A 27,349-nucleotide genomic window follows, 5' to 3' on the forward strand; every position below is an offset into this window, starting at 1 on the left:
GTCTGTTTATCAAATTTTATCAGTTTTAATTTCTAGGAAATACAATTTCCTCTTCAGTCTTTCTTATTCATTGTCCAGCTCTGCATGCATATGAGGTGACTGAAAAAACCATGACTTAGGTCAAGCACATCTTAGTCCTCAAAGTGACATCATTGCTTTTTAATATTGTAAAGAGGTATTTTGCCAATACAATACAATTATAGTGTTGGTGAAGAATTTTTAATATACCATGGACTGCCAAAACAATGAACAAATTTTCCTTGGAATAAGGACAGCCAGAATGCTCCTTAAAAGTGAAGATAGCAAGACTTGGTCTCACATGCTTTGGATATGTTATCAGGAAGGACAAGTCCTTGGATAAGGACGTCGTGCTTGGTAAAGTAGAGGGTCAGTGAACAAGAGAAAGACCCTCAATGAGATGGATTGACACAGTGGCAGCAACAATATGCTCAAACATAACAAGAATTATGAAAATAGGATAGGGCTGTGTATCATTTATTTTTGTTGCACAGCTGGTCACTATGAGTCAGAAATGACTCAATGGCACCTAACAACAACATATTTTCCTCTGATTGCATATTTTTCTTGAAGCCTGTTCTTATTTCATGGATACAGCATCCTCTAATATGATGTTGTCTCTGAATATAGTCAATTCATTTTTTTAAATATTCTCTTTTAGTTCCTTTGATCATCCGATTGGTCATCTTGGTCCACCTTGTTTTTATACCTATGGTATTGTCAGATGTCTGGTAAACTTTTTGACTTATATACTAAGTTTATGAGTTAGGGTGGATTTCCTGGATTTCATTTGCAGTTATGTGAGTCTCCATCCCCCACTCCAGTCTTTTCTGCCGAATGGTAGGTCTCTGACAGTGAGTGTTCATACAAGGGTAAGGGGCAAAGAAAAAGACTAGGACATATCTCCCTATCTGCAGAAGGGTTTTACTTGGGTAGCAAAGCATTTTACTATACATGCTAGGTACATGCTGGTCAGTGCTGTTTGCCTCTTTTGTGTCATTAACTATTGTCTAGACTTATCACAAGTTCTTTGGCAAATTTCTTAGACCTGTCTACATGATAATAGAAACCATACTTGTAATGGGAGCTCTGGTGGTGTAGTGCCTAAGATATCTGACTGCTAACCAGAAGTCTGGCTGTCCAAACCCACCAGCCACTCCTTGGAAGGAAGATTGAGCGATCTACGTCTGTAGTGATACCGCCTTGGAAACCCAAGGAGGGGTCCATATGAGTCGGATCTGACTTGATGGCAGTGAGTTTGGTTTTGGTTTTGGTTTATACCAGTAATAACAAGCAGCTCACTTTTTATTATAATGTAGCTCTTAGGTTTTATATCAAAGAGAAAAGACAATGCCGCCTTCAGTTTAATATATGTCAGAAGTAAGGCAAGGTCTTGATTGGCCTCATTACCCATTTACCCTGATAATTTTAGTCAGTGACAACATCCTGTTCTTTATGTTTGTTCACTTTGGGCTTGACATTTCTCTGGTTCTTCTCTGAATTCTGAAGTGATTTTCTTCATTGTGCACTTTGGGTTTTGACTTTGCTTTCTTCTCTCACTTCTCACTCAACCTAATACAATCTACTTCTCATTGCCTGGACATTCCTCAAAATGTCTTATCTGCTTATGATACCATATCTTATTTTATAATGCTTCTCTGAATTCTTCTCTTATTTTACGACATATGGGGCATGAAGAGAAGCAGATACATGTGTTTTTCCTGTCATATCTATGCTTTGATGTTGAAATGTAACATAGTATACTGAGATCAGAGCAAATGACTTCTGGTTAAAAATGATGACATAACCCCAAAATCAAACCCATTGCTATCAAGTCAATTCTGACTCAGTGACCATGCTGGATAGGGTAGAGCTACCCACGGGGATTCCAAAATTCTAAAAAAATAACCTTGGAGGCTTCTTCAAAGATTAAGTTTTGCTTCTGATTATGTGTTGCCATGCCCCACCAATACACATAAGGATTCTAATCAGTTATTTACTACTGAAATATGAATGAGGGTCTAGATGTTTAAATAATGTTTCTAATAGGAACAAGACATACCGAAACAAGCAATCAGAGTAGAGAAGCATGAAGGAAGCAGAAGAAAACTCTTAAAATATTGTAATTAATAGTCACAGAGAGATAAAATACTATAGGCATAAAATTGAAAGAGAATGCGATTAAATATTCAGAAAATAAGAGAAAGCTCTTAGAAATCAAAACAGCATAGAAGAGATGGAGGAGAGTAGATTATAAAAGAAGTATGTAAATTCACATCATATATTAAGGAATCAGGTTGAGAAAAGCACTGGATTTCTTAATAGAGCACTAGATACTAAAAGACAGTGGGGCAATGCCTTCAAAGTTATCAAATAAAATTATTTTCAACCTAAAAACTACCCAACCAAATTTTTAATTATTTGTAAGGAGATGAATTCATTTTCAGGCATGCAAAAGCTGAAGAAATATAACTTTCATGTATCCATTCTTAGAAAGCCTTTGGAGGCTGTGCTTAAGGCAAACAATGAATTAACCAAGGCAGAGGATGTGAGATACAGGAAAAGAAAGATTCAGCCCCAAGGGCAGCAAAGTTAAAAGAAGTCCTAGATTCAGATTGGGGTAGGAGGAAAGCGGGCTGGGAGGACAGTCTCCAGGAAAATAAATAGAACTGATAATTTATTTGACATGTTTGTTGTTCTTGTTGTCATGTGCCGTCTAGTCGGCCGGACTCATAGCGACCCCTCCTTGGGTTTCCGAGGCGGTATCACTATGGAAGCAGATTGCCCAACCTTCCTTCGGAGGAGTGGCTGGTACGTTTGAACTTCCAGCTTTCTAGTTAGCAGTCAAGTGATTTGACATGTTTAGGCATTTGGAAAAACATTTACTTTTAATGCATATGGAAAAGAATAGAAAACAAAGGATTGATAGAATGATTAACTTTAAGGAAATAATGAAAGTTCCATGAGAAAAGAAACAATCAGTATATTATTTGCTTCAGTGGTGAACAATCATTTACATGGTAAAAAATATAGAAACACTGGCGTTTTTAACCACAGAAATATGCTTTGGGGAAGGAAAGTATTGGACAATGCTGGAAAAGAACAAAATCTTCATTTTAAGCATCTTGTCTAAAATTGGTAAACAGGTGATCAAGATGGCGGTGTCCGGGTTCTGTCTTGTGTGCGGATCAGAGCAGGCATCCTGCCCAACCGTGGGGATGCGGTAGATGAGAGTTGCTTAGCCTAGTGCTCACGACCAAACCCAGCTATTGGTGGGAACTTCAAATCAAGAAGTCCTCTGCCCAAACCTCGGTTTCCTCAGCGAAGGTGGGCATCTCTGCTAAGCACGGACAGGCCTGGAATGCAGAGTAGGAAGGAAGGTGGCCAGGAGTGCGCAAGACAGACCATTAGCGGGGGCTTGTTGTTGTTGTTGTTATGTGCCGTCGAGTCGGCCCCGACTCATAGCGACCCCTCCTTGGGTTTCCGAGGCAGTATCACTACGGAAGTAGGATTGCCCAACCTTCCTTCCGAGGAGTGGCTGGGGGGTTTGAACCGCCAGCCGTCTGGTTAGCAGGCAAGTGTCTTAGCCACTATGCTACCAGAGCCAAAATGTACAGGTTATTTATAGCTGGTCATGGGGCGATCTCTGGTGGCCCAAATAGAAGAAGCACACGTTGGAATTAGCGCCCTCATTTTATTTAGGCCTGAGGGCTGGGTATGTGCATCCTGGGATAGGGGAATATTGCCCAGGCTCTCACCTGGAGCTAGTGAGACTCTTGAGATTCCAGCCTGCCCAGTTTTACAATCCTTCTTCCGTTATAGCCCTCAAGCCTAGTCCAGCTCTGGGTGTTGTGTTGGAAAGAGAAGTAAATACTCAAGATGATCTTTAAGGAAGAATAGTAGGTCAAGATGATAAATTGTAGAGAGAATCTAGGTCTGAATCCCAGCTCAGCAATTTACTCTAAGCCAAACTTTTCTGTAAAATGAGATAAAAAAAATATTACTTGATAAAATTAGAGGTCTACATGAAATATATATGACTATCACTTAGCAGAGTGCCGGATGTGCCTTCATAAAAGTAACCTAGAGAAAGCTAGGGAAAAGCCTGTTTAAGAAAGAAAGACTTTTCAGCCAAATAGTGCTGAGAACATTAGAATTTGACAAGCTGCAATAGTTCAGACTCAACTAATCTGGGTTTGAATCCCAGTTTCACCTTTTACAACCTGCTTGAGCTTGGCCAATTTGCATGATCTTCACACCCTAGTTCACTTACTTGAGAATGGAAATAATAGAACTTGAGAATGGAAATAATATGAATGCTATAAGAATTGAATAAATTAATATTCATAAATATTGTATTATATTATACTCTTCATTTAGAAGAGTGTCACATAGTAAACAAAACAAATTATTAGATAAAATATAGAGGAAGAAAGAAAATTGGAAAATTAAAATGATAGTACAGGCATATTATTTAAAAATATAAAAGTAAATATCAAAAGAAACAGCAAAAGGATTTTATAGTGAATGGCTTTGGAAGGGAATGAAAAATAGGAAAGAGTGAGGCTGGGATTATTGAGTCATTTAGCATTATTTGATTTTTAAAAACTATGTGCTTGTATTATTTTCATAATATAACAATTAACATAAAAATAATACAGAAACAAATGCTACGAAATTATGGTGAATATAATTTGAAAACACTTTCAAATTATGTTCAGCATATTTTGGTAGCATTTCATTTACATAAATATATAACATATAAGCCCTGGTGGTGCAATGGCTAAGCACTTGGTGGCTAACAGAAAGGTTGGTGGTTTGAACCGATCACCACTTGACAAGATACGGATGCAGCAGTCTGCTTCTGTGAAGTTTAACCCAAAGAAACCAAACCCACTGACAGTATAGAACTGCCCCATAGGATTTCCAAGGCTATAAATTTTTACAGAAGCAGACTGTCTCAACTTTCTTCCATGGAGCATTGGTAGGTTCAAACCACCGACCTTTATGGTTAGCAGACAATGCTTTAACCACTGCACCACCAGTGTCAGTAAGCAAGGGAATGCTAAACCATCCCTCAGTAGGAAAATAGCATTCAAAAGACTAAGTTCAGAAATAGCAATCTTCAGGAGAAGGAGTTAGATGCCAAATGATTACCAGACACGGCATTCCAATCACCACCTAATGCTAGTTTTCTGAAATAAAGGTATTATACAAAAAGATTAATAAAGAATTATGTGACAATATTATATGATATTCCTTTTTACCCCCATCTAACTGACAGGTTTTAGAATACGCTTATGGGGTATTAGCAGTGATTAAATTTTGTTACAGGCATTATTGAAGCACAGAGGAGTAATGTGTATAACTATTGTAAATAACATATACCTTCTAAATAATTAGAAGGTATATGTTATTTATAGAATGTAAAAATACAGGGCTAATAAAGTCATAGGCTTTGAAATTGACTTCTCATTACATACTTAGTAATGCAATGAATAACTTGAGCCACAAAAAGATGACAACTTCATAAATGTGCAACTTAATCTTATGAAAGTAATTTTAAAGATGTGTTCAAAATAAAATATTTCAATATTTGTTCAGCAATTGAAATTATTTAATATATTCACTAATATGGTAGATGGATTATATGATATGCCTATTAACAATTTGGATATAGTTATTGTATGAAGAGGTTTGAATAAAAGTTTATTTTCTATTTTGTGTGTGTGACAAAATAACATATGCTTGTTGTAAATAAGTCAATCATTCAGGAGTGTATATGAAAAGTAAATATTCTCCTCATGCCCCATTCAGTATCACCACTTGTATTATTAACATTTGGTCACTTGTATGTGCCCACCTCATACAAACATATAGCACTTAAATAGCATTGTTCTTATATTTGAGATAATATACTCTATCACTTTTTAAAATTTAGTGGTATTTTAGACATTCCTTTTGAGCCATGCCTGTACATCCTTTGAGTAACTCCATAACATGTCATAATTTTGCTGGACATTCAGGGTGTTTGCAGTTTTTTTTAATTGTAATATTAAAATAAACTTTTGTTCACATGTATCTTTACATACTGGCTATTTTATTTCTGTAGGATATAGTCATAAAATTGGGATTTGTAGGGTTTAAAAGAATTCATTAAGCATTATTATTACTATAATTGAATAGGTATTATATATGCATGGTAAAAAAAATGGAAAAAATATATAAAAACAAAGCATTTCAATTACATACTAATTTCTTTCATGCTTATCCAAAAAAAGGTGGGCAGTCTGTCATCTAAAATGCATACAAACCCTGGGGATTGGATTATAATAATCACTAGTTACACCATGTGATTAGGTATAGCAGTGATGATCTTGATATCCAGTATCTAATAAAGTTCTTGGCGTACCTTGGGCATCATGTTAAAATATCTTTGGCAGATTCTTTTGTTGCAGTCATTTAAACTCATCATGTCCACTGAGTTTTAATCTGGAAATTGATACTTTATGGAATAGACTATCAGATTTTCAAAGGATATGCAGACCTTTAAAAAATCTTCATATTTCCCATTTCTATTGCTCTTTTTATAAAAAATAAGACTAAGAACACAGAGGAAACCAGTAATAACCATTTGGTAACTGGACTCAAGACGAATACTTAAAAGAGTTGCCTAGAAAAGACAAAGATATGATTTTTGTCCCCGAGGTCACTGTATTATGAGATGAACCATCTCTAGAATGTATGCTTCTTTACTCACTGTCGTTGAGTGGATTAGACTCATAGCGCACCCCCTCCTTGGGTTTCCAAGGCAGTATCTCTACAGAAGTAGATTGCTCAATCTTCCTTCTGAGGAGTGGCTAGTGGCCGGTGGGTTTGACCCGCCAGCCTTCTGGTTAGCAGTCAAATGCCTTAAGCACTACACCACCAGAGCTCCCATGCTTCTTTAGGGTTGTTGTTGTTGTTGTTATGTGTCATCGAGTCGGCTCCGACTCATAGCGACCCCTCCTTGGGTTTCCGAGGCAGTATCACTACAGAAGTAGGATTGCCCAACCTTCCTTCCAAGGAGTGGCTGGTGGGTTTGAACCGCCAGCCTTCTGGTTAGCAGTCAAGTGCCTTAGGCACTATGCTACCAGAGCTATTTTCTGTGCTGGTCCCCAGTAGCTGGCTAGTGTAGTATCTGGCACAGGGTCCAAACCAAACCCACTACCATCAAGTTGACTCCAACTCTTAGTGACCATATAGCACAGAGCAGAATTGCCCCATAGGGGCTCCAAGGCTATACATCTTTATAGAAGCAGATTGCATCTTTGGCCCATGGAGCAGCTGGTGCATTTGAACTGCCAACCCTTTGGTTAGCAGCTGAATGCTTTAACTACTGCACCATGAGAACTCCTTTGGCACAGGGTAGGGACCCAATAAGTAGTAGCTGAATGCATGCTTTTCAATTTTAATCAAATCTTAAGGACATGGACTTTTAAATGATGATATCAATATCTGAACAAGACAGAGCTAAGTAGCATTAGCAAATAGTTTGCATGTAAAACAACTGCAATCAAATTATATATTGGAGGGGTAATCCGTTGGATGTCATGCCATACGTAACAAACGGATCACATCACATTGTTGTCGGATTCATAGCGACCCCTCCTTGGGTTGCCGAGGCAGTATCACTACAGAAGTAGATTGCCCAACCTTCCTTCTGAGGAGTGGCTGGTGGGTTTGAACAGCCAGCTTTCTGGTTAGCAGCCAAGTGCCTTAGGCACTATGCTACCAGTTCTAATTTACTTCCTAGTTTTTCACATTCTGATCTTGGAACATCCTTACATAAAATATTTTATTATAGATACAAATATGACTCAGTTTACACATGAGAAACTATTAATTATGAGATTCAGAGGCACATACATCCAATTGGTTACATTTTATGAATAAAGTTTGTGATAGCAAAAGTGAAGACATCTCTGATGGTTTGGAGATCTTAAATTGTTAACATATGTATTGACTGATATCGAAAGGTCCTTTCTCTTAATTTCAGGAAAAATTAAAGCTATCACTTTGTAAATTAATTTATCTTGACAAGGAGAAGTGAATAGACTATTTTCCCTCAAAACTCATAAATTTATTAAAAGTCAAAACAATTTTCAGTTTCTTTACATTTTTTTGGTCTTAAGTGGCAAATATAACAAAACAAACTCACTGCCATCAAGTCAACTCCAACTCATAGGGACTCCTGTTGGGTTTCCTAGGGGGTAATCTTTACCAAAGTAGATTGCTCCATCTCTCTTCTGCGGGGTGGCCAGTAGGTTTGAATTACCATTATTCTGGTTAGTAGTCAAATACCTTAGGCACTGCAGCAAATAAGAATATAGCAAATCCTTCAAAAACTCAGTAAACCTTATGAAATATAAAAAGGGCCTTTTCTTTCATAATTAATGTTTCTACAAGTAGAAAATTAAAATGTTTTCATTTAAAAGTAGTGACTTAGCTTAATATTACCTATATAAAGAACCTTTTGGAATATGGACCATTTGATTTGACGGAATATATGCTTTTACATTGGGCATAAGGACTAATATTCCTATGAAAGGGGAACATATCTAGTAGAAAAAATAAAACTCAGTAAAGTTTGGTTGACCTCTTGGAATTAAGACATTTATTTGTTATTGACTCCCAAAATAATAAAATGTATTCTGAAAAACTTCTGAAACTAGTTGTTTTCTTTTTTTTGAAATTTATTTCTAAAAGTCACAGAGACAAAATTTTAAAAGCGACATATTTATACTAAGGATACATGCGTGAGCAAAGAAAATAAGCACAAGAATAAAAAAAAAGTAAATTATTAATTAGTACAGTATTCTGGATACAAGTAGAGTAACACCAGATAAGAACTGTATTTACCTCAGAAACCTATGATAGTATGGGACGAGAAAAACCAAGGTGTAGGATAGCCACTTCACTATTCACATTTTAATCAGTGCTGATCAGAAGCTAAATCAATTTATTTTAGACTAATACAATTTTCAATAAAATTATAGAGCTAATCTATTTAATGATTCAGATGATCATGTTTTAAGGTGATCAGTTGGGGCAAATCAAACCAGAGAGCCCTTACAAAAACTAAGCACCAAATGACAAAAGTGTGTGGCTTTAGTTTTAGGCCACCTTAAATTGTTTTTTCCGTTAACATTCACATATAAATTACTTCAGGCAAAATTTTTCACTTGGAACTGTGTGCCTGAAGATCTTGCCAACTGTTACAAGAATAGTTTCTAAGCAATCAATACTTTAGAACAATTCCCCAACTGAAGTGTAATTGGTTATGATAAAATGCAAAATTTTTTCTTTAAAGTTTTCTGGTCTTTTAAAATTCAGCAGGGCCAAATGTATGACCTTGAAGTAGCAGAGTTTTTTGTTTTTTTTAATTTAAAAAAAAGTCTCACTCAAAGATAATGGACAAATAACAATACAGGCTCTCATACACAATCCTTCTAAATTTTCACCCTGTGAAAAATGATTACAGTGTCCTTTTGGCTTGCTAAATGCCCCACAGAATCAAGAATCCAAAAAGAAATTTAACATCTCAACAATCTAGGAACTATTTACTGTAAGCATATAGTGAAATTCTGGAAGACATACTATCATACTTTGAGCAAACACTATTAACAGGTAAGCGTGTGCTGAAGGCAGTTTATATATGAAACATTACAAATCTTATGTTTATGCATACAACTTATAGAAAAAAGAATGCTATTTTTCCAATAGCATAGCATCACACTAACACTATAGTTAAGATTGAAAGCTTCTGTACACAACGTTCACTACACCTCTAAAGTAGCATATGCCTCTTAGACATTTCCATTTTTATCTAACATATGCCAACCATGGTTTCACGGATTTGTACAAGTTTGAAAAGGTGAAAACAATCATTCTGCCCATGTATTTCTTAACTACAAAGCAGAAGTTACCTGTTTCAGGGAATAAGTTTCATAATCAATAAACATTAGTATTAAACTCCCACAGCTGGATGGAAAAGGCTTCTAAGGCATAATCCTAACAGAAGTCCCTAGATAATACATAATAGGAGCCTGGAAAATATATAGAAAATGTAAATGATACCAAATCAGTAATAATAAACTCATATGAAATGCTGATGCCATTTTTGCACTGCAACATCATCCAGTTTATTGCATAGGACTACTCAAAAGCTGTTGTGCCAGTTTGCTGTCAATGCAAATTAATACTTAAATAGTAGAGGGCTACCTGAATTACACATAATTTAGAAAATTTAGAATGACTGTATACCTAACCTTAAATTTGTACTCTGAAAATTATGTAACACATTTATTAACTTCTTAGATTTTCATGTTTTACCATCTTAGATAATTCAAATTAAATGTACCAGCCTGTAAATTTCTAGAGGAAGTAAAAGCAAAGGACATTTTAGTTGTTTTGCTGCTGGCTTCATGTATGTACTGTCACTGGCATTATGTGACTTTAATGTAACTGGGAATGAGGAAAAAAAATGGCTGTCCAACTTTTAACAAGTGCTTTTTCTCTTCTTGGTGGCAGGCTTATCAAGTTAAAAAGGAACCATAAAATCCAAAATGAGATGGCCACTTTGACAACATAAACTAGGAATTTAAATCTGTAAAAGAAATTTCAATATGGAAAATTATTCCCCAAAAATATAAAACCTTACCTTTTTCCTATTGACTTTGGCTTTTGTTAAAATGAACTTTTATAGTAAAATGACTTCAAAGATAACTCCAAGTCATATAGGGAATTATTTCAGTGCTTTGTAATAGAAATATATTTTATAAGTATTTTCAATGTGAATAGTTTCAAAGAACTAATTTTTTCTTAAAGCTCTAATCCAAGTTTTTTGCTATTTAACATTTTAAAAAATATAACTTAGGGCCAATGGAGAGGATTTAGCCGGACTAAGCTACTCTGATAAACTTACAGGGTAGTGAGGTTCAGCGAGATTATTTCCTGAACATGGCTGACCTTTTCCTGAACATGACTACACCTCCCAAGCAGCAATGATATCAGAAGTGATTATTTTTCCTTCCCAGTTATGCATAATACTGCCAGATCTTTAGTATAAAAATCTTGCCAGAATTTCCAGTTATTTACCATCCACGTTTCAAAACCTTGTAACACCAGAAGAAATCAGTTAAGAATGATATTAAGTAAATTGCTCCTCATCTATTTACCTAAGTAAGCTCTTATAAAATCATCTGGAAAAATTAATGTATAGAAAGCAATTTCCATATTATTATCTGACCTGTCAGCCAAAAGCTATTTATGAATTCTCTGTAAAAACAAGAAACTCAACCATAAAATGTCTACCTTGCCAATCTTGGATTCTTTTAATATGAAGACATTAAAAAAAAGGTTTGGAAATCCAAGATGATGCTTAAAATAAAAGGCATGGTTAAAAATTTGTTTGTCGTTGAGACTAAAATCTTATCACTGCAAAAATTCCCAAGGTTTTTGGCATTGACATTAAGGAATATTTTAGGGTTTTGGTCACTTGAAGCTGCTACTAAATACATTAAGCTTTTAAAAAGGGGGAAAAAAAACAGCCTAGAAATGAAGGATAGTTAACATTATACAAGAAAAGCATAGCTTGAAATAGATAAAGTCATTTTTGCTTGGGATCTGAAGATACAAGATGTTTCCTACCACCCCTTCCATTTTGAAGAGGATCCTTTAATAGGAAATTAATTCCTTTAAGTTACCGAGAGTGGTGTTGCCTGGCAGCAGCTTCAATTTCCTACTCTAATCTTCAATCAGAATAATTAAGTAACCTCACAAGGAATACATGGCAACAGAGTAAAATAGCAGGGCAGTTCTTCAATGCACACATTTTAGGAGAAAAACCATCAATTTTAAAGATAACCATCAGGTTTCAGGTATTCTAGCACATTCTAAACCAAAATTTACTTTATATCATTGGTGACTAAAATTAACAATGAGTTTTGCAGTGAGGTTTTTTTTTTCCCCTGCAGCTATATACACATTGCAAAACTACTCTGCATCACATGATTTTAATGAAATAAATATAAAAATGAGCCACACAATCAACACATAACTTTAATACTCCACATTATTTATCTTGATCACAATGGTGGTAACCTCCTTGTCAACAATCTTGTGAGTTGAGGAGCTGATTCTCATTCTCATACCCATCAGGCAGATATGCTCTCCTCAGCTGGTCTGACTTAGGTATGGCGCCTCCATTCTTCACATGACGAGACAGGAAAGCACGGACTGCTGGGTGATCAGCCTTCTCAAGTGGGATGTTGGCTTCCAGGCACATTTTCACAAAGTCCTGGATAACACTGACTTTCTCTGTTTGCGCAGTACTGTTGCATTGAAGAGATGCAGTTAGGGGCCTCTGCTTCTTTCTCACATTCTGCTCTTCAAATTCTGCCTTCCTCTTGGTATGAGTCTTGGACTTGAGGTGGTCACTAATGGCAGACTTGCGAACATGATTCAACACCACATTACAAGAAGTGCAGAAGAGTTTTCCTCCATCTTCATGCAGCTCACCTCCAAACTCGGTGACTCGATCCAGGGGAGTCACATACAAAGCAGTCTTAGAACGGTTTCGAGCAGGTGGTGCTGTTACTACAAATCGTTCCATATTCACTTTGAATAAGGATCTTTCAAGACAAGAGAAATATAAATAAATGTTATAACAATAGTTCCTGATAGAAGTAATTAACAATAAAATGCAGATATCAAAATTTATGATTAAAGACTTCAATAAATTTACAGACTTCAATAATCTTAATTCAAGTTAGTAGAATTTGTGTCTATTAAGTTATAACTATACTGGAATGCGTAAGGGAAGGCAAAAATCAGATCAAGTTACTATTAAAATAACAACTAGGCCCATTAATTAATTTTTATGGAATTCAAACAAATTAGTATTACGAATAAAGAAATCAAATGATCCCAGACGTTACTTTAAGGAAAACCTAACCATGGATTAACATTTGAGCTGGTAAGTACACTTATCTGCTGGATTTAAACAGACCTACAAGTTTTAAAAAGGTTCCCTCCCTTCACAATTCTGGGACAACTGATTTTAGGAACAAAATGTGCACAAAGTTCCTTCAGACGAATATGCTAAACGTAAGCTAGATATTCTACCACTCTTGTGTCAGTTTGTCACCTCATATGCATGTGAAAGCTGAACAATGAATAAGAAAGACTGAAGAAGAGTTGAAGCTTTTGAGTTGTGGTGTTAGGGAAGAATATGCAAAGTACCATGGAGTACCAGGAGAATGAACAAATCTGTCTGGGAAGAAGTGCAGCCAGAATGCTCCCTGGAAGTGAGAATGGCCAAAATTCATCTCACCTATTTTGGTCATATAGTCAGAAGGGACCACTCTCTGAAGAGGGATTTCTATTAAGTTTGGTAAAATGGAGGGTCAACGAAAAAGGGGAAGGCTCTCTATGAGATGGATTGACATAGTAGCTGCAACAATGGGCTCAAGGATTGAGGATGGTGCAGGACGAGGCAGTGTTTCTTTCTGTTAAACATAGGGTCGCTATGAGTCGAAGCAGACTTTATGGCACCTAACAACAGCAACAACATGCTAAATAATATACAAAGTTGGCATATTACATACAAAAAAGAACAAAAGTTTCAAAACTGTTGTGAGGACAAAAAAGTAAAACTAAAATAAAACTACACCAAACACATTTAAATTTTAAAGTAAAAAAAAAAAAAAAGACTCAAAAGGACCTTTTTTAAATATATGTATACCTCTCCTAAGTTTTCTAAAAGGTAATAATCAAGATATGGAAAGTTCTTTTTTCTTAATAGTTTTTATGTTTATTTTTTCAATTAAGTATTCTTAATTATATTTTTAATATTTATTTCACCTATTACTAGCAAATTAGAACAAACCCAAGAATTTCATAGTGCCTAACATACAATAAATGCTCAATTAAAACATGTTGCTCAAAGAAATAAGAATGTTTACCATTTGTCTAATTTTTAGTTAACTCAGAATCAGCTTAATAATTTCTGAATTTATCCTAACAGCAAACTTTTATTTTTATAGGACTAACTGCTAAAATCATGTTACAGGAACTGAGAAATTGAGAATAAACACGTTAGTCTGTGCTCAGTGCTCAAAATCACTACTTGTGTCCCTAGCACAATGATTTCAGGCTACGTGCTTATAAATAATTAAGTTAATCTAGATTTAAGAAATTAAAATGCATTTGACAGAATTCAAGATGGAATTGTTTTGTATACACTGCCATTGCATGCTCTGAAGAATTGCACTTTATAAGAGTAATCAGAATCACTTTATAAATGTAATCAGAAATGTTAATCCATGCTGGAGAATAACTAAGTATAAAGGTTGGTTGAGTACCCAGTGGTGCCAGGGAAGGAAGGCCTGGTGATCTGCTGTAAAAATTATACCAACGAAACCTCATGGAAGTCTACCTTGTTAACACACTGTGTTGCCATAATTGGGAAATGACTAGACCACCAATGGGTTTGTTTTTAACCTAAAATCTCTCTCAAAAAACTTTAAATTGCCAATAGTTACGGATACATGCAGATATTTTAGGTTGCATTCTATTCCCCCCCCCCCGGCCAGATTTATTTTCTGTCTCCTTCATCAGGCTTCTCCCAACTGCATCGCCCCCGGCCAGATTTATTTTCATTGTCTGGCTCTCATATGCCAAATAATATGTTAAACCACGGATTTACAGTATCAGGTAAGACAAATATGATTCCTGTCTAGTAGTGAATTACTACTGCACATAATTGTACCAATTATGATAAATGACTCTAAGCTACTTAAGGAAAATATTAAATGTTTATGCCCAATAATATGTCTTACTCTCTGTTTTTGAAAAGCCTTCTGCCTTTAAAAATTTAGATTTTAAACTATGAAACAACAAGTACACAATTCCTTGACATGTAAAATGCTCAATCTCCTGTACTAATGTGAAAGGTCTGTACATACTAATGTCTTCTAACTTTCAAAAAGTCTGTTTGTGTTAATGCAGAGGCAATAATCCACCCCAGCAGAAGATACTCGAGTTTACAGACTCAAAAAACAAAAGTGTTTTCAACAGAAAATAAAAGATTAAAAAATAATAATAATAAACAAGGAAGTTAAAAAGTTAAGAACTAGAATTAGCTAACAAAAGAGAAGAAACCAATCTCACTGGATCAAAACAAAACTCATCAAAACTTTTTAAATGTTTACCGGATTAGTTTCCAGTTCTTTTCGTCTTGATACTTAGTAGTGAAGGGTCTCCAACGCAAAACCAGAGGCGCATCAAATCCTAGCACTTTCCGTTTGTTCAAACCCGGAGATGCCTCTAAATCAGTTTTTCAACAAGTGGTGGTGGGGAAATAGTTTCTGGGCTTGCACCCTATTTTCCCTGCGGTACCGGAAAGTCATGCCTTTACTGTAAAACACAAAAAACAAACGGAAAGAATAAAATGGGGGAAGGGGAAGGAGGAAAAGAAGGGTGGATGAAAATATGAACAAGAACTTCAATCACCACCACCAAGCAGGTGTCTCTAAAACCGCTCTGGATAGATAGCTCCACACCACAAACCCGGATCGCAAAAATTACCCCACAACCTCGATCCCAACCAAAGTCCCTCTGAGGTTGTCTTCCCCGCTCTGCACCTCCTCGCTCTCCCCAGGCCCTGTGGTTCGAACAGGGGGAGGGAAAGGCGGGGCGCGGAGCATTCCCGAGTGCCTGGACTCCCTCCTCCCGCGAAGAACGCAGCACGCCGAGGCCCCACCACCCCGGCCCCGCTAGCTGGGCAGGGCCGAATCCCAGTTGCCCTGGGCCCGGGACCTCGACAGCGGAGTTGGCGATAGTCTCAGGAGAGTAGGCGCCAGGCGGAGGCAGCCGCTGTCAGGCTTCCCGTCTCCTCCCTCTTCCTCCCGCCGACAACGGTGGCCCAGCCCCGCCCCCAGCTCCTGCTTCGGGACGGAAGGCCCGGGGCCCATAGCCCTCACCAACGGCCGGGCCCACCCTCGGCCTCCCCAGCTCCTTGGTACCGTAGGCTCGGGGTTGCAGCTAGGGGAAGTGGAGACACAGCCTGAAAAGAAAGGAAGATGAGCAAAAGGACGAAGGAGGAGGAGGAGGACTAGTCGCCACCGCTGCTACCGCCGTCGTCGACACCGTTGCCCGATCGAGCCCCGCGGCGGCCGCCTTGTCCCCCGCCGCGCCCCGTCCTCCTGCACCGCCTATGGCAGAGCCCGGTAGGCGGCCCCCAGCAACCGCCGAGTAGTATTGACCAACGGACAGCGTGCCTAGCAAATAGACGGTTAATTTATCCAATAGTAGTGGTAGGGCGGGCATACATGTGACTGGCGGCTACATTTTGCCAATAAAAACTGGGGGCGTGCGTGGGCGGAGCCGGAAGTAGACCCTGGTTGAGAGGCCCCTGTCCGGCGGAGGGGGGTGAGAAGGAGGAGGGAACTAGAGGAGGAGGAGGTTAGCCGAGGCAGCTACAGCGGCAGCGGCGCAGGGGCTGGTACGCGCTGGGCGGCGAGAGCCTCATGGCGGAGGAAGAGAGCGACCAGGAGGCCGAACGCCTCGGTGAAGAGCTCGTGGCCATTGTAGAGTCCCCGCCGGGGCCTGAGGGGCTTAGAGCTGCGGGCGACGGCGGAGGCGGCGTTGGCAGCGGCAGCTGCGGTGGTGGCGGCGTCGGGATCAGCAGTCGGGATTACTGCCGACGCTTCTGTCAGGTGAGGCTCCGGTCTTGTCACCCCCGGCCCAGGGCCTCCCTGCGTCTCTTGGCTATCTCGTCTTTTAGTCTGGGCTGTGTTCGGTGCTCGCTTTTCCAGCCCAAGAAGGAGGTTGAGGGGGAAGCTTCTCCCTCCACCTATCCGGTTTGGGGTGGGGGGTGGGGGAGCGGGACGGGGGTGACCCGCGAGATTAGGGTTGTGGAGAAGTGAGGGTTTGTCAGAGGGAGGGAAGCCGGGTCAGCTGGCAGGAAAGCTCTGTACTGACGTGCCTCCCCTGCCCCTTCCTGCCCAAGGGTCCCGCCTTTCTTAATGTTTCCTAACCTGTTCCTTGTCACTTCACTTGCACCTTCCGTAACATTTCCTGCTTTCCCTTCTCTGTTCCTTGCCCCCGGATTTTTCCCTTTTTCTGGGTTGGAAGGCATGCCATCTCTCTACCGCCCCCTCTCCTGTCACCGTTTCCCCTCCCCCTCTCCTAGGGTCTCCTGTCATCCCCTCTCAAGATCCGGTTGGGCCACTTCTCCAGTTGGCTTTGGCGTTGATCCACAGTGACTTAGTTACTTTTTGGGACCTGGGGGGCGGGGAGATTAAGGCCCTGTGATTGTCATCTTCACCTTTTCTTACTCGCTTTTCCCACTTCCCCTAACACACACACTGTCTCTTTTCTAATTAACTGCTCTGCGAGAAAGTTGTTTTCTTTAAACTATTGCTCTAGTTACATATCCTTATCTTTTACATTACAATAGATTTTGGCCTTTGAAATACAGTATCCGAGCAGTGACAGCACATTTTTTATTTTTCTCTTTACTCAGTCGACTGGCACGATGATTTCATGTTTAAAGTTTTTAAATGAAATAAAGCACAACAGCAATGGAGTACTAGACAATGGGTAAAGTTTGTGTAATCTGCATTCAGGTTTGCATATGCTCATAATTCAAACGTTTTGTTGCCATACATAATACCCTTGTTTTGCAAAAAAAAAAAATTTAACTACTCCCTTTCCACTCTCCTCCCTTTTTATTTATTACCTTGTATGTATAGGGTTCTCGGAAGGAAGGTTGGGCAATCCTACTTCTGTAGTGATACTGCCTCGGAAACCCAAGGAGGGGTCGCTATGAGTCGGGGCCGACTCGAAGGCACATAACAACAACAACAACATGTATAGGGTTCCAATTCTGGCGCCTCCACTTCCCAGCTTTGTGACAAGTTACTTAAATTCAGTATGCCTCATTTTGCTCTTCTCTTTCCAGTAGTTAAATAGATATTTAAAGGGTTTGGATCAATTAGCTGTTAATTGCATTGTGATAATAAGTATGAATTAAAGTTAAGAAGTGAACATCATTTTTACTGACATTTGATTTTATGCCCTTCCAAGCATAGAAAGTATATAAAGTAGTCAATTTTGTATGTTCTTAAACTTTATTTCAAGAAGCAGAGTAAGAGTAGTTAAAAAGAATGAAGTTGGCTTTTTCAGTTAAATTTTTAATGCTTTAGATTAAATTGTCTCTTGATTCTGTTTTTCTTTTTGATTGGTTTCATAGATAAGCTGGTTTGTAGGTGGAAATTAGTATGGAGATTGAATTTTCGTTGGTATTGCTGTGTATTTAGTGACTTTCTTGAAAATGTATCTTTGGTATTGGTGCTCTGGTGGTCTAGTGCATAAGGCATTTGACTGCTAACCAGAAGGCTGGTGGCTCAGATCCACTAGCCACTCCTGAGAAGGAGGATTGGGCAATCTACTTCCGTAGTGATGTTGTTGTTGTTATGTGCCGTAGAGTCAGACCTGACTCATAGTGACCCCCTCCTTGGATTTCCAAGGGAATATCACTACGGATAGCCTAACCTTCCTTCCCAGGAGTGGCTGGTAGGTTTGAACCACCAGCCTTCTGGTTAACAGTCAAGTGCCTTAAGCACTATGCTACCAGAGCCCCTTCCGAAATCCAAGGAGGGATTGTTATGAGTTGAATCGATAGCGATGGCAGTGATTTTTTTTAAATTGGTGTTCACTGGATTTAGGGATTCAGTGTTTTTAGAGCATTTGCTTTTTAACTATGTTTCACATGTAACAGTGTGTGTTACCTTCAAATCAATTTTGACTCATGGTAACCCTGAAACATGTTGTGGGTAGGCTCATTATCTATAGGCAATTTAAACTTCTGAAAATTTGTTTACTATTGATCTTTTTAATAGGTTGACTGGAAGAAAGTATCTATTTTTCTGTGTTTTAATTTTTCTATCATTGATGAGCACTTGGCTTTTGGTTACATTTAGCTTTGTTAATTTATTTGATCAGATGGTTATACATATATATAAATCAGATGGTTAAATAAATAAATAATAAGTAAATAAATAAACAGTATTCTAGTGCGTGTGTGTGTGTGTGTGTATATATAATATATATATATATATATGTAAGCTCTGGTAGCATAGTGCCTAAGGCACTTGACTGCTAACCAGAAGGCTGGCGGTTCAAACCCACCAGCCACTCCTCGGAAGGAAGGTTGGGCAATCCTACTTCCGTAGTGATACTGCCTCGGAAACCCAAGGAGGGGTCGCTATGAGTCGGGGCCGACTCGACGGCACATAACAACAACAACAACAACAACAACATAGTTAACTGCCACCTACGTACATGCATATTCTTCCTTTTAAAATTGTTGTTGTTGTTGTTATGTGCCGTTGAGTCAGACCTGACTCATAGCGACCCCTCCTTGGGTTTCCGAGGCGGTATTACTATGGAAATAGATTGCCCCATCTTCCTTCCGAGGAGTGCCTGGTGGGTTTGAACTGCCAGCCTTCTGGTTAGCAGTCAAGTGCCTTAGGCACTATGCTACCAGAGCTCCTCCAAATTTATTTGGAGAATTTGTCACAACTCTTACTCTGTTTTTTGAAATTAAGATTAAGAAGAAATAAAATTGACGATTTTATAAAGTTCCACTGTTTCTTAAATATCAAAGCAAATAAAAGTAAACAGGAAGAATGTTAAAAGTTTCCATTTTATATTGCTAAATTATGAGTGTTACACTGACATACTTCTGTGTTACCAATTTTTACCTGAAAACTTTGTATAGATTATCAGTAGATCTGTTCTCAGGGTTCCTGTCTTGGTACCACCTTGTAGGTGAACTTTGTGAAGTCCTTTTTTGTGTTAAAATTTTTAGATGGTATAAAAGACTACCTTCATACAGTTGAATTTTTTCTACTGATTAATAAAATTCTAGTATAGTTATTCTCAAGTAGCCCTGGTGGTGTAGTAGTTAAACACTCCGATGTTAACAGAAAGGTCAGTGGTTCAGACCCACCAGCCACTCAGGAGAAAGATGTGGCAGTCTGCTTCCATAAGATTTCAATCTTGCAAAAACCCTGTGAAGCAACCTGTCCTATAGAGTCACTAGGAGTTGGAATGGACTTGCCAGCAATGGAATAATAGTAATTCTCAGTGTTATTTATCAGTGAGGGGTGCAGTGGATTATATAATCTAATTTCTAGTCAATGATTGTTTCTTTTTAAAGATTTGCTTTCCTAATGTTAGGTGAGGATAATATTAAGTAACTTGCATTTATTAGTAAAGTAACTTAATTGGGAGTAATCATAAAATGGATATGCATTTAGGTAGCAGGTGGCAATTAACTAAATATATGGATTATGCACATAGCCTTGAGTTCAAAGAAAAACTCCAATTTATCTTCCTTCATTAGAGGAAAATGTGAATGAAAATTTCTTGGCAATTAGTTTTGTGGGTGAAGGGAGAGAGGTTCATGTGTCTTTTACCACAAGTAAAAGTAAGAAAACAATAGATAATGTAAGTGATACATTATACATGGATTCAGTGCATTTGATGAAACACCTTTCCATTTCAGAAACATTGCTAGTAATTATAAAATCTCAAAGGAGTAGTTCTGTCAGCTTAAACTGACTTTTGAGATGATAGATTGAGATTGAAAGTGTTGATTCCAAATACAGGCATACCTGAGATTGTGGGTTCAGTTCCAGACCACCATAAAATAATACTGCAGTAAAGCAAAGTCGTGTTTACAGTATACTGTAGCCTATTAAGTGTGCAACAGCATTATAAGAAAGTGTGAATTACTGTGAGAATTACCCTATTTCATAGACACGAAGTGAGCACATGCTATTGGAAGAATAATGCTTATACACTTGCATTACGCAGGGTTGCCACAAACCTTCAGTTTGTAAAAACCTCAGTATCTACAAAGGATAATAAATGTGTAAAAAATGAAATATGCCTGTCATACATGATGCCAGTAATGTTGGACTAAGTCCTCTTATCACATCCTTCCTTGGCTTTTGTTAGTAGACTCTGAACAAATGCTTCAATCAGATTGGCCCCTGATAGTTCATTCTACTTTGAGGATGAAAGGAAGGGGAAAGTAACTTTTACTGAGGGTCTGCTAACTCTTAGTGTCATTTAATTTATTCAGCAAAGCCATTTGGGTGACCAGAACATAGTTAACTTATCTAAATTCTGGTAGATTTGTAAACTGAGATTAGAACTCAGACTTCAGTTTCTGTTGAAATATAGAAAGGTACACTGAAATTACAAATAAATCCTCAAATAATTATGAAGTGAATTAGTTTGGCAAAGTGGTATGAAGGGAATAAAAAAGTTATTGGAAGTACTCAGGGAATCATGGATGAAACAGTTTAGAAAGTACTCTTTCACAGTGACACAGTTGTAAAATAATATTTCAAGAAACAATCATTTTCTCTCTGACTTCTGAGGTGCTGTGAGGATTTCCATAATCTCTGAAGGTTGTGCTCATTCAGCTTATTTTTTTGCTAGATATGTATGTTGAAATTTTTTTTATAATAAATTGATTGTACAACCCAGCTATGGAAGTACCCAAAGTAAAAAGCCTACAAGATTATAAACAGGGAACCAGAGACACCGATTGACAAATGAGGACAACTACAAACCAAAAAGAGGGAAAAAAAATCGGTGTCATTACAGAACTTCCAGATGGTAGGGAAGTCGAGACAACTACAAGAAAGAACGGATTGTTCTACACTTGGGAAGAAAACTATAAATCACAGGGTAACCTCAAAGAAAAAATGATAAACCTTCACATCAAAATAAAAAAGAGGACCAGCATAAATATTCAGCAAATACTAAAACAATAGCAATGAAGGAAGTGATAACATGATTCATAAACAAAACGAGCTCAGCATAGAAAAGTATATGGAACAAAGAAATCGACACAATGAAAAAGCACATGACAAAAATGACAGCAACAAATTCATATTTGCTGATAAATACATATCTGGCAAGGGACTTATCTCTAAGATTGATGAGAAACTCCAACGCTTCAACACCAAAGGAATTAACAATCCAATTGAAAAATGGGCAGAAGACATGAATAGACACTTTACTAAGGAGGAAGTTCAGATGGTCAGCTAATACATGAAAAGATGCTTACAATCATTGGCCGTCAGAGAGATGTAAATCAAAACAACGAGATATACTGTCTCACCCCAGCACTGATGGCAAGTTCAATGAGACAGAAAATAACAAATGCTGGTGGGGATGTGGAGAGATTGGGATTCTCATACACTGCTTGTGTGACTGTGAAGTGATACAATCACTGTGGAAAGCAATATGGCGATTCCTTAGAAAGTTGGAATTGGAGATCTCATTTGACCAAGCAATCCCATTACTAGGTATGCATCCTAGAGAGGTGAGAGCCAGGATAGTAACAGATACATGCACCCTCATGTTCATCACAGCACTATTTACAATAGCAAAAAGATGGAAACAACCTACGTGCCCATCAGTGGATGAGTAGATAACCAAACTATGATACATATGGGAGCTCTGGTAGCATAGTGGCTAAGGCACTTGACTGCTAACCAGAAGGCTGGCGGTTCAAACCCACCAGCCACTCCTCGGAAGGAAGATGGGGCAATCTACTTCCGTAGTGATACTGCCTCGGAAACCCAAGGAGGGGTCGCTATGAGTCGGGTCTGACTCGATGGCACATAACAACAACAACATGATACATACACATACTGGAATGCTATGCAGCACTAAAGAATAATGTAGAGTCTACAAAACACTGCATAATATGGATGAACTTGGAGAACATTATGCTGAGTGAAATAAGTCAATCACAGAAGGACAGATACAGTATTAGTTCGTTGTTGTGGAGGGTCAAGGAAAGGTCTATATATGGAGGGAAACTTTCTTTGTTAGTTGCCAGGGGTGGGAGGGGAGGGAAGGGGAAAAAAAAGAAAGAAGGAGGAAAAAAATTGATTGTAAACTTGGCAAGTGGAAGTACTTTACTCTTAGTTCAATGCGAGAGTGAATATACTGAGTGATAAATAAGAATTTGTGGGAACACTTTGCTGTGCTAATAAAACAGAGGTTTAAATTATTTCTTATTACACTGTGGTTAATAGCCATGCCATGAGGATGTCATGAGTATAAAATGAGAAAACATAAAGTGCTTAATAATGTACCTGACACATGTTAGGTGCCATTGAGTGGATTTGAACTGATAATAACCACATGTGATAGGGTATAGAGCTGCCTGTTAAGATTTTCTTGGCTGTATTATTTATGGAAGCAGATCATCAGGTCTTTCTTCTGAGAAGCAGCTGGATGGGTTCAAATCATCAATCTCTAGGTTAGCAACCTAGCATTTAACTATTTGTGCCACCAAGGCCCCTTACCAAGCACATAAAACCCAAACACCCATTGTCATTGATTCTAACTCAAAGCAACCTTATAGTATAGAATACAACTGCCCCTTAGGGTTTCCAAGACTGTAAATCTTTATGGGAGCAGACTGCCACATCTTTCTCCCACGGAGCAACTAGTAGGTTCAAACCACTGACCTTTCTGTTAGCAGTCAATTGCTTAACCGCTTGCCCCACTAGAGCTCTTTCAACCAGCACATGTTGTTGTTGTTGTTGTTATGTGCCATCAAGTCAGACCCGACTCATAGCGAACCCTCCTTGGGTTTCCGAGGCAGTATCACTACGGAAGTAGCTTGCCCAACCTTCCTTCCTAGGAGTGGCTGGTCGGCTTGAACCACCAGCCTTCTGGTTAGCAGTCAAGTGCCTTAGGCACTACACTACCAGAGCTCCCAAGAGAGAGAGGCTATTAATATTTCTCCCATGTGAAATATTCTGAAGGGTTAAGAGTGACATTAGAGATAATCTAATTGTATTTCACATACAGTTTTTTTGTACAGTAAACTTTAAAGAAAATTTAGAAATGTTATGATGCTAAAATTCTGCTATTTAACTAGAAAAGCCACGTGCTTCTAGTGAAGCACTAAATGATCTGTAAAAACAACTCTATTTTTTCTATGGTGGGAGTTCTAAGCCAGAGATTTTTTTTCCCTGAAGGGAACATTTGGCAATGTTTGGAGAATTTTTGATTGTCATGATTGGAGATCGCTACTGGCATCTAGTGGGTAGAGGCTAGGCATGCTGTTGAGAATCCTAGAATGCACAAAACAGCTCCCACATGAAGAATTAAGCAGTCCCAAATAACAGTTGTACTGAGGTTGCGAAAGTGCTTACACCCTTACTTTGGAACTTAGTAGGATACTTTATATCAGTAATGCTGATATAAATGGCAAAAATTATATAATCTCAAATAATTTTGAAAAAACTGCTATGGACTGAGCATTATAATAGGTATATAAGAGACATTTTAACAGAAAAAAGATTTGCCTCATTGCTTTTGTATACAACATGCTGATCTTTTACTTTAGAGAAATAGTATTCTAAGAAAAAAAAAAGATCTTTGTATCTCCTCATCTTGGTATAGAATTGATAAAATACTTATAGTTCTACAAGTAGGTTCTTAGGGTATAATATTCACATTTCTACCAATTCTTTCTATTAATTGGCATTATTCACTTTTAGTTTTTAATCAGTGTTTTATATGTATATAGTTTAAAAAGTCATAAGGCGTAAGTATCAGGAATTGCATTTTGTGGCTAATAGAGAACTGACTTACGTGACTTAAGGTAGAGGTTTATTTCTCTTTTGTTTAAAGTCTTGAATAGATAGTGCAGAAGCAGTTTGACTTTATCATCATCTTACCATCATTTGCTCTTTCCTTCTCATCAGCCATCCTTTTCTTGCAATTTTATTTGCCTCATGATCCAAAATAGTTGCCGGAGTTCCAGCCATCACATCTAAGTTCTAAATGGAAAGAACAGGCTATCTCTTTGGGTAAACCCAAAAAAGTGTATCTAGATCCTACTACATGACATTTTCTGTTTTGCTATCTGTCCCCATCAGGGGAGAAAAAAAAGTTAGGAAGTGTTGTTTTTGCCTATGATTCTATTAGTTGGAAAATAAAAATGAATGTTGTAGAGGCAACTGGCTTTTTATTTATTTAGTTTTTTTTTTTTTACCCCTGGCCACAGTTCATAACAAAAAGTAATAGTCATAATCCATCCTTTTCCTCCCCCATTCTTATTCTCCAGAGGCAATTGCATGCAACTCTTTCGCCTCCATGTTTATAAATAATTTGCTTTTTTTCCCCTTCCATTTGTAGATGTGATCGCTTGGCCTAGCTGAGCGAAGAGGTAGGGACAACTTCACCGTCTCACTACGTAACATGCTTAGTAGATAGACTTGGCATCTACTGCCTGTTTTTCTCTATATTTCCTTCTTTTCTGTATCCTAACCCCCTTGTTTCTCTGTCTCTAGTACTTCAAACTTTCCAGAGGTTTAGGAGTTAGTCACCATTGTTTTCCTAGAGGGGAGAATCTGGGTGAGTTTTTCAACTGATCTGTTTTTGTCTTTGCGTTCACCTGTATTTTAGAGATACATGGTGCCTTCAGTTTGTGAGATTTTCTGGAGTTCTGCAGCACAAATCAGCTTGTTTCCAAACTCCATCTACTGATGGCTTGGATTTCAGCTTCTCAGGTCTGCTACGGCAGTGGCCATTTACCTATCTGATTTCTAGTTACTCCAATGTTGTCATCTCTTTTTTTCCTCCATTCCTTTTTTCTTTGTAGGTTTAGGTCTTTTAAAACAAAAATATCTTACTATCATTTGGTGGCATTTTCAAATGGCCGAAGTCAGTCTTTGTTCAGTCTGCCACATTTAAGTAGAAGTCTCAAATTAGTTTTCTAAGTCCATAAAGAGTAATAGATATGAAAGATGATGAAAAAGTATTGAAACCTATTTCTAGACATTTATTTACTTTTTATAAATTTTATGTTTATTTACAAGTATTTATTCTACTTCCTGCACTATTTATTGTGTAGTGAATATTCAGAGCTATAAATAATTCTGTTACATAGACTTGGTTCATGTGTTCTTTTTGGCAAAGTTATTTTTACTTCTAAATTACAAATTAAAATTTTTAACTCTTTTTAAACCTATCATTCAAAATCTGACAAATTTGTGATATTACTAATGTTCATAAAAGGTAAATTCCATAGGAAAAAACTTAATTTTTTAAATCATAATTAAGAAAAACAAAACAAACCTTAGATCTTGAAAGCTGTATTTGGGAAGCTAAGTACTTTTGTTGTTGTTAAATGATTGTTTTTCGATTGACTCAGGTGAACTGCACTAATTGTGCATCATGACATTATTTTTAATAGCAATTCATTGTAAACAACCTCAGTGTCCAACATTAGGGGAGTGATACATATAATGGAGTCCTTTGTTCCCCTCTAGCAATCTTATTTTTAAGGAATACACTTATTCATATGGGAAACTGCTATGTTACAATAACTACTGAAATAATAAAGGAAACAGAGCATTTCATTTTTGTGATTAAAAAAGACTGAAACATACCAAATGGTTAACAGTGGGTGACTTCTCAATGGTGGGGTTTATGGTTGAATTTTATTTTAGTGTTTTATACCTGCTTATTTTTTGAAATTTCTTGATTAAATGTACTACTTTTATAATCAGAGGAAAAATAAAGTATAAAAATTAAGTTTTTTTTTTCTCCACCTACTTTGCAAATTGTTTATTTTCTACACAAGGTTATTTTGAGTATAATGAAATTTTAACTTGGTTTCCTTATTGTTTTCCCCAAATATGTGAAATTTTCATTTTAAGAAATTGCTTAAGTGAACTGATGAAGATCATCATAGTTTAATCATTAAGATCTAAAACATAATGAACTTCTTTATATGCAGTCTTTCATTAGATACATGTCCACTGTTGCATTCTGAATAACTACTCATTCCATTAGCTTGTGGGGAGGGCAGCTCAATTTTGTAGATGTTTTGGTAGTAGAAAATATTTTTAAAAGGAGTTCAGTACCTTTACATTTTTAGGTACTGAGGTCGAGTCAGATCCGACTCATAGTGACCCCTGCTTGGATTTCCAAGGCAATATCACTATGGAAGTAGATTGCCCAGTCTTCTTTCTGAGGAGTGGTTAGTGGGTTTGAACCGCCAGCCTTCTGGTTAGCAGTCAAGTGCCTTAGGCACTACGCTACCAGAGTTTTGCAGTTCTGCCAAACAAAAGTAAGGTACCAGTTGAACTGTTCTTGTTGTCACCAAGTCTTTTTGATTTTCCTGCAAAATGTAGCAAACTACTTATTCATTACAAAGAAAACAAAAAGG

The 27,349-nt window shown here is 37.7% G+C and overlaps 1 protein-coding gene across 1 annotated transcript; it reads right to left on the reverse strand.

Annotated features, from left to right (window-relative positions):
• Positions 1-12,169: 12,169 nt before the first annotated feature.
• Positions 12,170-12,673, reverse strand: CGGBP1 (CGG triplet repeat binding protein 1). The gene has a single exon (XM_007956182.1). It carries the CDS (start codon positions 12,671-12,673, stop codon positions 12,170-12,172), a length of 504 nt encoding a protein of 167 aa, XP_007954373.1.
• Positions 12,674-27,349: the final 14,676 nt, after the last annotated feature.

Source organism: Orycteropus afer, unplaced genomic scaffold (assembly GCF_000298275.1).
Source record: "Orycteropus afer afer isolate SDZICR_OR568_19922 unplaced genomic scaffold, OryAfe1.0 scaffold00579, whole genome shotgun sequence".
NCBI classification, from domain to species: Eukaryota; Metazoa; Chordata; class Mammalia; order Tubulidentata; family Orycteropodidae; genus Orycteropus; species Orycteropus afer.